Source organism: Pituophis catenifer, unplaced genomic scaffold (assembly GCF_029215685.1).
Source record: "Pituophis catenifer annectens isolate HBS135680 unplaced genomic scaffold, rPitCat1.0.hap2 SCAF_4, whole genome shotgun sequence".
NCBI classification, from domain to species: Eukaryota; Metazoa; Chordata; class Lepidosauria; order Squamata; family Colubridae; genus Pituophis; species Pituophis catenifer.
Genome location: NW_027256884.1, coordinates 50,657,738 through 50,675,335, shown reverse-complemented (window position 1 = coordinate 50,675,335; position 17,598 = coordinate 50,657,738). Strand labels below are relative to the sequence as shown.

Below are 17,598 nucleotides of genomic sequence, written 5' to 3'. Positions count from 1 at the left end.
CATTAAATTAATTTGATTGACCATAAAGCTCCAATTCAGGTTATCAAACGCCTTTTGGGCGTCCACAAACACTAGCGTCAACTGCTTTTTGGGATGTTGCTCATAATACTCTATAACATTTAATACCGTTCTCAGATTATCCCTCATTTGTCTCCCTGGAAGGAATCTATTCTGGTCTTTGTGGATCCAAAGGTTTAAGATTTTTTTTCACCCTCTCCGCTATTATACTCATAAACAATTTATAATCTGAATTTAGTAAGGAGATGGGTTTATAATTTGCAATTTGTTTCGGATCGGCACCTTCTTTCAATATGAGTGTGAGATACGCTTCCCTCCATGTGTCCGGGATTCTTGTACCCACCAAAACTTCATTAAAGATTTCTAATAATTCTAATTGCGATGCTTCATCAAATTTTATATAAATTTCCCCTGGGAGTCCATCTGGATCTGGGGTTTTATTCTTTTTAATTTTAGTAAGAGCAATTTTGAGTTCCTTTATTGTAATTTTGTTATTCAACATTTCCCTCTCTTCTTCTGTTATATGAGGTAGACTAGCTTCCATCAGATATTGTTCCACCTTATCTGGCTCAATCTCTTCCTCTTTGTAAAGAGCTTCATAAAATTCTCTTGTTCTTTCTAATTTATCCTCTTCCTTCGTCAGAAGGTTACCCTTAGAATCTTCTAATGCAAGAATTTGACTTTTTTCATTTTCTTTTTTTAATTTATATGCAAGCCACCTTCCGGACTTATTAGCGTTCTTAAAGTAGTAATGCTTTGTTCTTTTTATTTTTTTGTTCTATCGCCTCCTGATCCAAAATATTCAGCCTATGTCTCGCCATCATCCACTTTTGTTTAGCCACCTCGTCTCCTGGGTTTTGCAGTAGTTTATTTTCCGCTTCTTCTAACCTTTTGGTATGGGCCTCCCTAGCCTTCCTTTTTTCTTTATTTTTAAATGCCATATACGATATAGCTACTCCTCTCACATAAGCCTTCATAGTATCCCAAACAATTTCTCTGGCCGTACCTTGATTACCATTTTCTATAAAAAAGCGCTTTACTTCTTCATTCAGTTTAAATATAAACTCTTTTTCATTCAGTAAGTTCGTCTGTAATCTCCATCTCTGTTGTTTTCTCTTATTCAAATAATGCCAGTTTATTTCGAGGAGCTTGTGATCTGCCCAGGCGTTTGTGCTCATATCAACCTTCTTAATTTCCAATCCTAGTTTCCTGGTGGCCCATACCATATCTATTCTAGACCAGGAATTCTGCGGGTTCGAGTAAAAAGTGTATTGTCTGTCAGAAGGATGCAATGTTCGCCACATATCAATTAGGTTTAATTCATTCACCAAATCAAAAAAACTTTTTGGTAAAGGTGTCCTTTTGTTTTTTTTAATTTTTCTACTTTTATAATCTCTGTCTGGGTCTACAATACCGTTAAAGTCGCCTAACATACATATTTCATTATGCGCCCATTTTCCTAACTGCTCATGTAATTTATGATAGAATTGTCCCTGTTTTTTATTCGGAGCATACACCCCCACCAACATCATTTTAGAATTACCACTCGTTACCTCTATCATTAGGATTCTCCCTTTAGCATCTTTATATTTTAGTTCTGCCTCTATTCCTCTTCTGACATACATAGCAACCCCCCTTTTTCTTTTCTCAGCTAAGGACACAAATACTTTGCCGAATTTATTATATTCCAGAAAATTGGCCTCTTCTTTTTTTATGTGGACCTCCTGTATGCATATTATATCCGGATTTTGTTTTACCAATTTTGACAGTATTAACTTCCTCTTTTTATAATCATTTAAGCCATTGACATTTAGAGATAGGATTTTTATATCATTCATTCCTAATGTTTGTGTCTAATTCCTAGTTCTTGTTTGCTTTTAAAGTTACTGCTCTTACCGATCTAGGTTTTTTTTCTTTTTCTTCTTCTTCTTCTTCTTCTTCTTCTTCTTCTTCTTCTTCTTCTTCTTCTCTTTTCTTCTCCTCTTCTATATCTTCTTTTGTACTTTGTTCTTGGGAAGTTTCTTCTTCTGTGTTTGCCGTTTCGATTTCCTCCTTGCTATTTTGCTCCTCTTCCCCGCCCCCCTTAGCTGGTCTAGGAAGTCCTGTGCTGCACTTAAGCTGTCAATTTTAATTTTCCTTCCCTGCCATGAGATTAACATCCCCTCAGGCAGGAACTATCTAAAAATTATGTTTCTTCTATTCAATTGACTCGTCAGAAATCTATAATTCTTCCTCCCTTCCCTCACTCTTCTTGGTACTTGTTTTAAAATAATCACCTCTTTCCCTCTGAAAGTGATTTGTTCCTCTCGCGCTATGTTGTATAAGATGTCCCTCATTTTTTTTCTGGCAAATCTTACATGGACCTCCCTAGGGAGCTTGTTCCTTCTCGCATAATTTGTTTGGACTCTATAGACCTCATCAAGCTCTCTAATGATTTCCTGTTTGTCTTGCTGGAGAGCATCCGCAATCAACTCAGCCATCTTATCACCCAGATCTTCTTTTTCTTCACAGATATTTTGAAAACGGAGGTAGAATGAGGCCTTATCCATTTCAAGTTTTATCAATGAATCTTCGATTTCCTTATTCTGCGTCGAAAAAGTTTGATCTACCATATCCAATTTCTTTTCATTTTGTTCAATCCTTTGTTCTGCTTTTTGAATTCTTTTCTCATTATTAGCGATTGAAGCTTGGATCTCATTCATCTTTGAGTCCAGCACATGAATGTCCAACTTTAATTCTGAGTGGTTATTTAGCAGTTTCTCTTGCATTGCTAACATAATTTCTTGAATTAGTGACAGAGAGGACTGTACAGTTTGTAATGTTGGGGTTGTTGGAGGTTTATCTATTTTCTGCAAGCCTTCTAATGACTTCTGAGTAGCTGGGGACGACATTGCTAAGGTAGGATTGGATGGTACTTTTTTACCGGTTTTCAGGATTGTTGAAGTCATACTTGCCATTTCTTTCAAGATTGACTTTTGTTCTTTTATTATTTTCTCAATATTTCTCCAAATAATCATTCAGTGGCACTTGCCACTATTTTCCACTATTAGTTACTTCTTGGAATCCTAATTAACTTACTTGCTTGTTAAGTAAGAGAGGTTTGTTTATTTAAAGTCTCTTCCTTAGGTTCCTATCCTTGACCTTCTTTAACTGGCCTCAATGACTTCTTCACTTAACCAATAACACCATAAAACAATTGTCTCTTGACTCTTGTCTAATGTTTTAAAAACTTACTAAAGCCTATCTTAGATCGATTGGATAATTAATTAGCTATAGCACTTATTAATGAATTATTAAAAAAACACAGTTCAATTAATATTATCAAACTTGTATAAATAATTACCTACAATTAGAATTGATAAATAATTAATTAATTAGCAAGATAATCACCTAAAGAACAATTAAGAATAATAAGTTTAGAAAAATCAGTGCCTACTTATAAATATCAATACTGTACTATCTGATAAAAGCAATATATATGAGTAGCTTAAATATAAATAGATAAATATGAATAAATACTATGCTACCTGATAAATACTATAAACGTGGATAAATATACAGTTAAGTTATAGGTATAATAAAAATGTAAATACTATTTTATACAGAATTATGAGTAAAGAGTTCTTATTAATTACTTTGTTAGTTTACCAATTAGTAGAATATATCTATATGTTACACAAGAGGGTTTTTGACAGGGAACAGGAGAAGAATATATATGTATGTGTATATATATCAGTTTGCAACCAGTGTCAAAATTATTGTGAAGACGGGGTTCTTCCTCTTTTCTCCCCCCCCTTTTTCAAATATCAAATAAATAACGTTCTTTAGAGTTCTTTAATACTCAGCCTCCACAGACTTCCAAGTCTTGCAAATCAGTTATTCTGACACTGTTCTCTATGGTTTTCTACTGCTAGATTGTCCGACGTCAAATTCCCGTTTTTCCTCCTCTAGTGGTATGATCCCTTCTTCCAGTAAATAATTATCAATTTTATCCTTTGGTATTTTCTCTTGTTTGTAAAGATTCGCATAGTAATCTTGTACTGTTTTCTTTTTTTCTTCTTTGTTGTTTTGTGTATTCCCCATCTCATCCTCTAATTGCTGGACAATCTGTCCTTCTTTCTCTTTTTTCAATTTATAATTTAATTTAATTTTAATTTAATTTCCAATTTATATACCGCCCTTCTCCCTGAGGACTCAGGGCGGTGTACAGCCAAGATAAAAAACATAGAATACAAATATTAAAACATTTAAAAATATATATAAATTTTGGCCCGAAAGTTAAGAATTACAGACTAATTAAAAGAATTTAAAAATTTCTTCTTAAGCCAACCCGGCTTGCATTGTTTGGCTGATGGCACCCTGAGGAGGCCCTCTCTGTGGGAGCGCACGGGTCGATGGGAGGTCGTCGGTAGCAGCAGGCGGTCTTGGAGATAGCTAGGCCCTATGCCATGGAGTGCTTTAAAGGTGATAACCAACACCTTGAAGCGCACCCGGAAGACCACCGGGAGCCAGTGCAGCTCGCGCAGGAGCGGTGTTACATGGGAGCGCCATGTTGCTCCCATCACTACCCGCGCTGCTGCATTCTGGACCAGCTGGAGCCTCCGGGTGCTCTTCAAGGGGAGCCCCATGTAGAGAGCGTTGCAGTAGTCAAGGCGAGAGGTGACGAGGGCGTGAGTGACTGTGCACAAGGAATCCCGATCAAGAAAGGGCCGCAACTGGCGAATCAGGCGAACCTGATAAAAGGTCCCCCTGGTAACAGCCATCAGATGTTCCTCCAAAGACAGCTGCCTATCCAGGAGGACTCCCAGATTGCGAGCCCTTTCAGTGGGGGCCAAAGACTCGCCCCCAATAGTCAGTGACGGAGTCAACTGACTATATCGGGATGCTGGGAGCCACAGCCACTCAGTCTTGGAAGGGTTGAGCTTGAGCCTGTTCCTCCCCATCCAGATCCGCACAGCCTCCAGGCACTGGGACATCACTTCAAGGGCATCGTTGGGGTGGCCTGGGGTGGAGATGTACAGCTGGGTGTCATCAGCGTACTGGTGGTATCTCACCCATCTTCCATAAGATTCTTCTCACCCATAAGCCAGCCATCTTCCAATTTTGTTAACGTGTTCAAAATAAAATTGTTTAAAATATTTTAACTTTCTTGCGATCTCCTCTTGCTCTAATATACTTACTTTATGTCTTGCAAGGGTCAAAGTTTCTTTAACTAACTCATCTCCTGGTTTTGTTTGGAGTCGCTTCTCCAAATTTCCAATTTCTTCCAATAGAATGTTATACTGCTTCCATTTTTCCTTATTTTTCTTTGCATTGTAAGTTATTGTTATTCCCCTTATATAAGCTTTCATGGTATCCCATAAATTTATTAAAGAAGTGTGGTGTTTTTTATTTTCTTTAAAAAAATAACATCAATTCCTTCTTTATCTTTTTAATATGTTCCTTTTCCTTTAAGATTTGGGGGTTTAGCATCCATCTTCTAATATTTTTTTTTGACCTCTCCATATTATATCAAGGGGATTGTGATCTGCCCACGTGTTTGGGGAAATCTCATTTTTTTCTATTTCTAAACCTAGTTCCTTAGTCATCCACATCACATCAATTCTGGACCAAGATGCATGGGGATTGGAGTAAAAGGTATATTTATTTTCTTTTGGATGTAGAGTTCTCCACATATCTATCAAGTTTAGTTCATCTATCATATTAAAAAAAAGTTTTGGTTTTTTTTTTTTGGCACTGGCATAGTCTTTTTTGGTATCCACTATCCCATTATAGTCACCCACAATGCATATATTCCTATAGCCTGTCATAATTATCTTTTCATGTAATTTCTTATAGTATTCCCCCTGGTTTTTATTAGGCACATAAGTAACTACCAACACAATTAGTGTATGCCCTCTCTTTATTTCCATCATTAAAGTTCTTCCTTTTGGATCCATATAAATTTGGGTAGCCTTTATTCCTTCCTTAATATATATCACCACCTCTTTCTTCTTCTTCTCTGCCAATGCTAAGTTTCCCTAGTTTATTGTATTCCAAGTATTTTTCATTCTGCTTTCGAATGTGTACCTCCTGGAGGCATACTATGTCTGCTTTTTGTTTAATTAACATTGTGAATATTTGTCTTCTTTTTGCCACTGCATTTAGTCCATTAACATTTATTGATATGAGTTTCAAATCTTCCATTCTTTTGTCTATCTACCGGGTGTTAGTATCTATTAGCCCTTGTAACTCTTTGGATTCTTGTTTTACTATCTCTTATTTCTTGGCTTTTTTTTTTTCTTCCTTGTTTCTCTTTTCCCAGACTCCTCCTTTAGTTTCCTGATGTTGTGTCAGTTCTTCTTCTTGGCTTATGGTCTCCACCTCCTCCTTACTACTCTGCTCCTCTTTGTTTCACATCAATTGGTCAAAAAAATCTTATGCCATCAGTAAGCTATTGATTTTTATCTTCTTACCTTGCCATGAGACAAGCATCCCTTCCGGGAATATCCACCTAAACATAATGTTTTGTTTATTCAATTGTAGAGCCAGGAAATGATAGTCCTTACATTGTTCTCGAACCCTTCTGGGAACTTGTTTCAGTGTGATAATTTCCTTCTCCTTATAAATCATAGGTTCTTCTCAGGTAATGTTATAAAATATATCCCAGATCCTCTTTTGGACAAATCTAATATGGACCTCTCTGGGTAGTTTATGGCATCTAGCATAGTTCCTTTGGATTCGATATATTTCATCCATTTCATTCATAATTTCTTGTTTGTCCCTCTGTAAAGATTCTGCTATGATTTCTGCTATTATCTGTCCTAGATCTTCATCTTTTTCCTCTATCACATTTTGAAATCTCAGATAGAATGATGCCCAGTCCATTTCTAACTGGATTACTGAGTCTTCAAGGTCTTTATTTAATGCCATCGTTTTCTGATCTACCAGATCCAAATTTTTTTCGGTTTGTTCAACTTTGGCCTCTACTATTTTTATTTTTTGTTCTGAATTGCTTCCTGGATTGAGTTCATTTTATTATCTAGTTTTTGAATATCAAATTTCATTTCTCCATGGTTATTGGACATAGTTTCTTTCATCTTTACCATTGTTTCCTGAATTAATGTCAGGGTGGTTTGCATTGTTTGCATACTTGGGACCATGTTAGCCTTTTCCGTCTTTGATAACCCCTCTGTTGACCATTGGTTTGAAGGGGAAGCCATCATTATTGTTGGGTTTGATGCCGTTTTTTCCCCCTGCTTTTAAGGTTGCTGTTGTAAGACTAGTTATCTCGTTCAATATTCTACTTTGCTCTCCCAGTATTTTATAGATGTTTTTCCACACTATCATCCACCAATTACTATCTATTTGTTTATTATTATTATTTTCCTCTCCCCCTTTTTAAATCCTTATTTTGTTAATTATTAAATATTAGTTAATCACCTTCACTATAAGTAGCTAAGAATAACTATCTCTGGTTCTTGATCCAACCTAGCAAATTGTTCAGCATATATAACAATTAACTATCCAAAAATATATAAATGTAAATATACAGATATATATAGTTATACCAATATTCTATGTTAATTAATCAAACTATCTTAAATCAATAAACAAGCCTATATACGTATAGAAATTTGGATCAAGGTTAGAAGTTAGAGTTGGGGTAAATATTGAGAGTCAATTAAATATATATCTCAAATTAATTTTAATTTATAATTATAATTATCAATTTATACAAAGTATGGTATTCAGAGTATCTATAAATATACTTTAACTTTCTATGAAATACAATTTCTATCGATGATGTTACTTAATAAAGTTTGAAATTAATGAAATAATTAATAACAAATATAAGTATATTTAAATCTTAAATATTTAAATCTACTTAATTAATTTGTTAATCAATTAATCACTAAAGAATTGTAAATATACATTAAGTGCAAAATTCAAACAGCTAATTTTAGAGGAGTGTAGATCTTTATGTCTTCTTACAAGTAAAGAGGTTCCAGCTCTTTACTTCTCCCAAGTCTCTTGTGCCTCAGTTATATATATAGTATTATACCTTTTCTATAGTCTCTTAAGTCAATTTTTCCCCTCCTTCACTTTTATTCCATCTCAATTTCCTTTGGTTCTTTTGTTCAAAAATTCAATTAAAGCGGAGAGTTCTTTCCTTTCTCTTTCCAGCTCGTGCACTCGTCCACCTAAGCTTCTTTTACTGTCAAGTCGCTCCAATGTCTGTCCTCGCTTCTTCTTCTCCTTTCCTTTCCTGTTGCTGTAATATGCCAAGTCTCTCTTCTCTTTAGCTTTCTCTTTTCCTTCAATTCTCGGTTCTCACCAGATATCCACTGTCTTGCCGAAACACCGCTATCTTAAACACCCTTCCTCCTCATCCCCACCTTAATGGTTGAATGTATTGTGCTGACTCTCAGCTGGGCCACCTCTCAGCTGGACTACTTCTCAGTTGGGCTACCTCTCAGCTGGGCTATTTCCCATCTCCTTGTTCAAGGAGTTCAAATTCTCTTTTTAATATCTTCTATAGCTAATTTTGATGTTGTCCACTTGATATCGTTTGCAATCCACACGTATTAAAAGTGACAGGAATAAATTTACAAAGTAAAACAAAATCTCATCTTAAAATGAAAAATATAGTATTTCAGCTGAGAGTAAAAAAAATGTCAGCTTGTTGTTAGTATAAAAAATATTATGCAAATATATATATATATATATATATATATATATATATATATATATATATATATATATATATATATATATATATATATATGTTTTCTCAGGTTTTCGCGGGTGTTTGTATGTAGGTCTTTGGTTATTCGGGTCTTCTCCCACGTAAAATTGGAAGTGTCTCGGCGACGTTTCGACGAAGTCTCATTCGTCATCTTCAGGCTGGTGTTCCAGGAAGCACGAAGCCGAGAACACCAGCCTGAAGATGACGAATGAGACTTCGTCGAAACGTCGCCGAGACACTTCCAATTTTACGTGGGAGAAGACCCGAATAACCAAAGACCTACATATATATATATATATATATATATATATATATATATATATATATATGATATAAAAAGATAATACAAGATAGCCCACAAAATTCTACAAAATACTTAAAAGTATTAGAACTTTAAAAATATTGTAAAAAAAATATTGCAGTCTCTGTCTATTTGTAATCCACACAAGAAGGTAGAATGATAATTGGCAATAAAAGCAGTTCAGGGCAATCTAGGTAATTTACCATCTAGGTAATAAAAAAGTACAACACTGCTGTAAAACTTTACAATAGTTGTAAACAACTTTCTAAAATGTTCAGTCAGTTTTCTCAGGATCATTCAATATAAAGACTGGAATCCTTACAAATCCTTATAAATATGCAGAGAGATAAAGAAAAAGAAAACAGATCTACACTTCATTTATCAGAGAAAGAGAGTGAGGAAAAGAATATTCATGCAATGAGATCTGTATTCACTTTGCAATTATGTTTATATAAGCATGCTCTGTTAATGGTAAAAAGAACTATGCAGTCAATATTGAAGAAAAACAGTTCAGTCTATATAAAGAAAATTTTCTCAATGCTAAAAAACTTTGTCAATTCTGGTATTCTCTCAATGTCATCAGGAGAACAAAGGAACAAAGGAACTGCAGTCTGATTACGCTACAAAGCAGAACTCACCAGAATCAACTTTGCATCCAAATAAATGATTGATTTCCAAGATTTTTCTTCTTTACAAAGTCCAGCCTTTTGCTCCATTCACTTTTTCCCCCCTGTGGTTGCAATTCTGTGCATGTTTGGGGTTTTGTTTTGTTTTTTTGGTTTTTAATTAGATTATTCAGCAGAGCCCCACTTCTGCATGTCACTCTCCAAAGGTTCTCGCTATATTAAAGTCTTGATCTTAATATATTTTTGTTTTACATTCTTTATTTAAGGAGCTATTTCCTGACCACAAGATGGCAGAAGAAGATAAAATTTATCTAAAAGAGAACAACTAATATCCTGAGAGCTCTGTTATAATTTTACTATCACTATAATATTTCTCCTTTTAGCTATTTGCAATGCTATTAAAATAAGTCTCACCCTCTATTTGTTGTGAAATTATTTAATATATTATTTTAAAGCAATTACACATATTTTCAATATGCTATTGTTAGTGTTCTGAAATGTTAGAAAAACAACAGGTTATTTATATTAATATCTAAGGATGACATAATTTTTAAAGAATTCAAAAGTGGAACCTATCAACTATTCCTATCAATAACAATAAAATCTAAACCCACAGGTATATGTATACTTAATGGGAGAGGGGGATTTATCTTAATTTATTGCCTTAGCAGGAGACAATAATTAAGCAAGCTTACCTTGAAAAATGTTAAACAAGAGTTTAGGCCTGATGAATGTTGGGAGAAAGGAGTGCCAGGAAATACCAAGATGTAGGCAAGACTGGAAAACTGAGAAAACAATGAACTAAAACAGGGGTGGGTTCTAAAATTTTTTACTACTGGTTCTGTGGGCATAGCTTATTTTGTGGGCATGGCTTGGAGGTCATGTGACTGGGTGGGCGTGGCTAGCTGGTCATGTGACCAGGTGGCCATGTCTATGTGTATAGGGACTATTCAGAGGACTGAAAAAAGTCATTTCTGACAGGTCCTCGCACTTTTGACTGATCCTCACACTTATGACCATCCTTACATTTATGTCCGTGCAGCATTCTTAACAACTGTGTCACTCATTTCACAACTGCTTCTCTTCACCATGGTGACAAATAGGGCAAAAACGTAAAATGTGAGGACAGTCATAAGTTCGAGGACTGGTCAAAAGTGCGAGGACCAGTCAAAAATAACTTTTTCAGTCCTCTGAGTAGTCCATATGCACAAAAGGACTACCCAGAGGGCTGAAAAAAGTGATTTCTGACAGGTCCTCGCACTTTTGACCGGTCTTCGCACTTATGACTGGTCATCATTTATGTCCATTGTAGCATTCATAACAACCGTGTCACTCATTTCACAACTGCTTCTCTTCACCATGGTGACAAGATAGAGCAAAAACGTAAAATGTGAGGACAGTCGTAAGTTTGAGGACTGGTCAAAAGTGTGAGGACCAGTCAAAAATAACTTTTTCAGCCCTCTGAGTAGTCCATATGCACAAAAGAATACAGCAGTAGAGAGGGATGAAGGAAGGAGAAGAGAGATGGAAGAAGGAAGGAGAGAGAGGGAAGGAAGAGAAGGGAGGAAGGAAGGGAAGGGAAATTAGAGTAGGAGTGAGGGGAAGAGAGGGAGGAAGAGAGGAGGAGAAGGAGAAAGGAAGAGGAAGTAGGGAGGAGAAGAAGGGGGGGAAGAGAAAGTAAGAAGGAAAGAAAAGAGAGGGGTGATAGGTTTGAGGAGAAAGATTGCTGTACAATAAAAAAGATGAAAGGGAAGAAAGCCAACCCCAAACAAATATAAAGATATTAAGATAAAGAATGAATTGTTAAACTTTAAAGAATAAAAGAGAACAAATATGAATAAATAGCAATAATTAGAAACACACATACAAACATACAATATATTTTCTTTGAACAGAGTATTTGGCCGGTTCACAAATTTAAACAGTGTTTAGTCATTTCAATTAAATTTACAATTTCTATATTTCCTTTTTGCCATATTTATTCCTCATCTGTTTTTAAAAAAAAACAATATTACCCTTCATCCTCATCTCTAATCTTAATCAAATTCAATTTTTCCCTTCTATTCTATATTATACCCCTTCCCATTGTCATCTATTTTTATATCCATCCTCACATTGGTTCATTATGTAATATTACAGTTGTTTAATACAAATTCAACATTTTAATATAAATCAATTAGTTATATAACTATCTTTTTTGTATATTAATATGAACATGAATATTCCAATTATTTCCATGCAATCTAATTTCTTACAAATCAATTAATTATATTTACCAATAATAATAAACCAAATAATTTCCCCCATATATTCCTCCAAACCACAACTTAACCATTTCTGCTTTCAACACAATATACTGTACAATTAATAGTATCTCAATTATTACAATTCCCTAGTTAAATAGAGCTTTTTTTCTTTTGTGTTTTAAAATCTTGAACTCTCCTCTTTTGGTCTAAATTTCCCATTGTTTGCACCTACCTTTTTTGGTGAGGAAAAAGAAAAAGAAAACTCTCTCTGCCTCATTTTGTCATGTTGCAGCAAAGACCCTGCTTTACTTTCAGTTTTGCTTTTTCAGCATAGCTAGGGGAAAAAAAATCTGTTCCAGCACTCTTTGTAGCTGCGCAAAACAGCTGAGAGCAAATCAGCTGAAAGTCGGGAGGCCGATCTAATCAACTCGTGCTAATTAACCTATGCTGAAGCTGAAAGGGGCTGGTTTTTCTTGCTGTTTGCTTGCAAGGAGGTAACTGCTGCAAGGCACAGGCCAAAGGTTGGGGGCCACCCTCCTTGCCATTTAGCCCCCCATGTCGCCCCCTTTTGCCTCTAGTGCCCCTCTGCTGCCCCCTTGCCTCTTACTGCCCCCCTAAGGCATCCCACCGCCCGCTTTGGCAACCACTGGCTTAACTACTTAACAACCAGTTCTACCGAAGTAGAATCCCACCACTGGGTCTACCCATTTATTTTTGCAGGCACCGGTCTACTCATTTGTTTTCTTTTAACACTGATCAGCTGTAGGGCGGCCCTTTGAAGTCCCGCAGCAAGAGTTTAAACAGTTTTTTTCCCTCTAGCCATCATCTGGGACTCAGGAGGCAGCAATAGATTGGGAGTGGGCAGGGTAAGCGAATGGCGACCGGACCGGGAACCGGTTTGGGGGCGTAGCCAGCCAATCTTATTACCGGTTCTCAGAACTATTAAAAATTTTTACTACCGGTTCTTGCGAACCGGTGCGAACCAGTGCGAACCACCACTGAACTAAAACAATGGCAAACTATTATATTGTTCTAAGATAGCTACATGGTGTTCATAAAACCCCCAAGAGCTAGCTTGATGTGAAGGTGACCTGATATGACTTAATTTACTACAGATGAATTTTGTGTGGATGGCTTTTCTCTAATTTGATTGAATTGTTGACTGTAATCAATGACAATGTTTTCTTTTTCCTAACCAGTTTATCAAAGTTCCTGCAAGATTGATGTATAGTTTATGGACTTAAACAATTAAAAAAAATTAAAAGCAACTGGTTTTCAAATTTACATTCTTGCGAAGTGATGCACTCAGTGCTCTGTAGTACTGTAGTACAAGTATGTTTTTAGGCAGAAAAACAATGATTCATACATTGTTGGTAGCAAAGAGAAACTGACTGGAAATGGATTTTAATGTAAGAATGAGAGGAGAGGAAAATTAAAGACCTAAACTGGCCTTCCCCTATATTTTGCAGCCTTCCCAGAATTAAAAAAAATAAAAATGTTCAAGATTTAGTCATACCTACATTGGCTTTGTTGGACTAACTAATGAAGGACAGCTGATGAAAGTAAAGGTGAATTAATATGCCATTACAGGAAATGCAGTTATTTCATTTATTATTCTGGAACCTAAACAGGTAGTCCTCAACTCACAGCCACAATTGGGACCAGAATTTCTGTTGCTAGCCAAGGCAGTTGTTAAGTAAGTCATGCCTGATTTTATGACTTTTTTTGCCAATGGTTGTTAAGTGAATCACTCCAGTTGCTAAGTGAGTCATATGGTCATTAAACAAATCTGGCTTCCCCCATTGGCTATGCTTGCTGGAAGCCAGCTGGAAAGGTCACGAATGGTGATCTTTTGATTCGGAGCTGTTGTGACCATTGTAAATATGTGTCGGTTGCCAAGCATCCAAATTTTGATCATGTGATCCTGGGAATGCTGTGATGGTCATAACTTTGATCACCAGAATTAAGTCATTTTTTTTCAATGCCACTTTAACTTCAAACAGTTGCTACATGAATGGTTGTAAGTCAAGGACTACCTGTATTTGGATTTTTGTAAATTATACAAAAATAAAAATTACCCTTCCTCAAGGCTCTCAAATTCTGCTTGGCATGGCGATGCAGCTCCTCTACACATGCTGGTCTGGTGGAAGGAAGGAAAATGTTTCTCTCCTGATGCCAAGGGGCATGATAATACACATTCAGTTTGCTTTCTGCATCCAGGTTTGAGACAGCTGTAGAAACAAATGAAGAAGATACTTAAAGAGATTCCCAGTAATGGCCCAATCCTAGGCAGCGACAGATGTTTCTTTATCAGGGCGCAAAGAAAAAATATATGCTGCAAACTCCGCTTAGGCGTCAGGAAGGGCATCCAGCCAGTAAATGCTAAGCTCCATTCAGTCACCCCGACTCCACTCCCATAAAAGTTATTATAGGGTCATAAAAATAAAAACAAATATGTGTGTGTGTGTATTTTGCAAATCTGAATTTTAAAGAAACTCAGCTTAAGTAAACTATGAATATAACAGAAGGAGAAACTAAGCAAAACATAACAAATATTACATTATCTTTGGTTATTATTTATGTATACAGTGCCATAATTTTATATTATGAATCTGATAAATCACCCAATTTTATTTTCAATTCATTATTTCACCAGTTAAATATATTTTATAGTTTGTAAACTGAACAAGTTTCCTAGAATATATTTCTACCATTCACCAGTGATCTCATTCATTCATGGTTCTTCATCATATTCTTCCATAATTGTATTCTTTTCATGATTCTCTTTAGAGATAGTATGGTGTTACATCTTCATGAATAAGAACCATTCCAAGAATGGAATGCCATTCCATTGTCAGAATACAAAACCAAGGTTTACAAGGTCTAGCAATGAGTGAATTTATTAATCAATAAACATAATGTTGCTGATGTTGCAGAAATTGTGGAACTGACCATTTGGGGCTGGCTACATTGGCAGGACAAGGGGATGTACATGCATCATAACACAACTGGAACAAATTAATGCAAAATATGGACTTAGTGGGAGGCATAGGTTAGATTAGGATAATTCATTTTGTGACTGAATTTAGACAAACTCCAAAGAAAACGTAAATAAAATGTGAAAAAAATATGATTGGAATTTGTAAATCAGATTTCCAATCGGAAACTGATACAAGCATGCTATCTCACGCATATTCTGCATAGAATAATATAGTGGCCATATGTCTAGAAATCTATAATGGGTGAATGTTGTAGGTGGCCAAAAATATTACCATATATATATTACCATATATAAGACACATGAATACCAAGCAACATAGACTAAATTAATACACTAATTAATATGTTTCAGAGAAGCCCTAATTGCCAACATCACATTAGACTTTTGTAGAAATGCATGACACAGCCAAGTAGAAAGACTATTGCTGTAGACTAGTACTGTTAAAAAATGTTTATTGTTATGTAATTTGAAAATAAAAAAGAAAATTGAAAAAAAAGAAAGAAAGACTATTGCTAAGCAATCAGGACTTTTAAGATCCCTAACATTAAATTATCCCCAACAATATCATTTTATTCAGTCCCTAATGTAATAAAAATTAATAAAATAGGCCCAGGTGAACCTAAATATGGAATCAGAAATAAGTATTTCGTTAAGGGAAACAAGGGGCATTTTGGGAAAAAGGTGTGACAATAACACTAGTTAAGATTAAAGAATAATCAATAAAGTTTTCTAACAATATATAAAGAGAGGAGTAGTTATATTGGAGCATGAGATGATTCTTTGGTGCCTGGAAGATTTGAAGATAGTTTCTTGGGATTGTCTAAATGTTCCAAATTATCTACAAGTAGTCCTCGACTTATAATCATAATGGAACCTGCCCATTAAAGTTGCCAATGGTGATGGCTGTTAAATGAGATGGACTTGCTTAATGATCCCCATCCCTACTCTCCCTAATGCAACTGTGAAACAAAGGTGTGGGTTGTTAAATAGAGCATGGGGTGCCTTGAGGATGAGGGAGGCTCTAGGACACCAGTTTGCTCTAGTGGTTAAGGCACTAGGCTAGAGACTGGGAGGCCGTAAATTCAAATTCTGCCTTAGCTGTGAAAGCCAGCTGGGTGACCTCGGGCCAGTCACTCTCTCTCAGCCCAACCCACCTCACAGGCTTTTTATTATGGGAAAAATAGGAGGAGAGGAGTACAGGTAGTCCTCAATTTACAACTGTTCATTTAGTAACCATTTAAAGTTACAACAGCACTGAAGAAAAGTGACATGACCATTTTTCATACTTACAACCATAGCAGCAACTCCGTGGTCATATGATCAAAATGTAGATGTTTGACAACTGACTCATATTTTGCAGTTTCCTGGGGTTATGTGATCATTTTTTGTGACCTTCTGACAAGTAAAGTTAATGGGGAAGCAAGATTCATTTCACAACCTTGCTATGAACTTAACAATTACAGTGATTCACTTAACTGTGGCAACAAAAGTTGTAAAATGGGGCAAAACTCACTTAACAAGTATCTTGCTTAGCAATAGAAATTTTGGGCTCAATTGTGGTCATAAGTTGAGGACTGCCTGTATTAAGTATGTTCACTTCCATGAGTTATTTGTAAAAATAATAAAGGTGAGATACAAATAGATAAATACAATTTTTATTTTGGAAATCAGGTTTTTGGTCTTCCAAAAGTCTTTTGTTGTTCCAAGCATCTATGTTCCAAATGTGCTTTTCAAAAAGCACCTTTGGGATAATCATGCTCTGGATGATTAAGAATCTCCATAGACATCTAAGCATCTATGTATTGCATCAGCAAACTGTGCATGAAATATAACAGAAAGCCTAAATCAAGTACCTGACTTTTTTTTTTTTAATTACATTTATTGTGCCTCATACAAAGGACAGATGTATCATATCAACCAAACTCTGAGGTCGACAATTTTTCCTGAATGGATGACATTGAGCATTTTCTATCCTAAGTTCCTATCCTAAGCCATACAGATATAACTGTCTGGTTATATAAGTGTTGGTGTAAATCAAATTATCACACACCAATTGCTTATTTATATGTCTACACTGCCCAACTTGAAAATGACTCTGGACACTTCACAGGATTAAAAGATACAACTATACAATAAACAAAACCACACAATATTCTATAAAACATAATTGACATATGAGAGAACTACAAAACTTAAAAGATCTCAACATCATTTAATAGATGAGTATTACATTTTGATTATATGAATAGAAATCTGGCATATTGAATAAATACCAGTGTTGTTAAAAACTCTTTTAAAAATGGTTTAGAAAACTGTGCCAGCCATTGACTTGTTATTGTTTCCATTTCCCTAACACTCTCATGATTCAATACAGATAAGTTAATGTAAAATAAACAGCATGGTATGTTTTAAAAATAATATATGTGTCAGGTATGCTTCCTTCAATATCCAGGAAAGGAAAACCCAAACTCAATCATTTTGAAGAGATTAGTACTTTTACTGAATACGAAATGAACGCAACCTAGGTAAAGCTGGAAGTGAGCAAAACGAGCGAAATAGCATCTACTAAGCTTCTCCCCCCCCCCCGTGTCCATTGATCATCAGCCAATCCAAAGGTCTCCCAAAGGTCAGGTGGCATCACGTCTGGCAGCGTCATTCATCAGGAATGTAGGGCAGTT

The 17,598-nt window shown here is 35.6% G+C and overlaps 1 protein-coding gene across 2 annotated transcripts in view; it reads right to left on the bottom strand.

Moving 5' to 3' along the window:
• NHS (NHS actin remodeling regulator) overlaps positions 1–17,598 on the bottom strand; it is a 541,425-nt gene that overhangs the window by 49,635 nt on the left and 474,192 nt on the right. For both annotated transcript variants that reach the window (XM_070943769.1, XM_070943770.1), the window contains exon 2: positions 13,998–14,150. In XM_070943769.1, the coding sequence (XP_070799870.1) occupies positions 13,998–14,150 (153 nt within the window). The remainder of the gene's footprint in view (positions 1–13,997; positions 14,151–17,598) is intronic.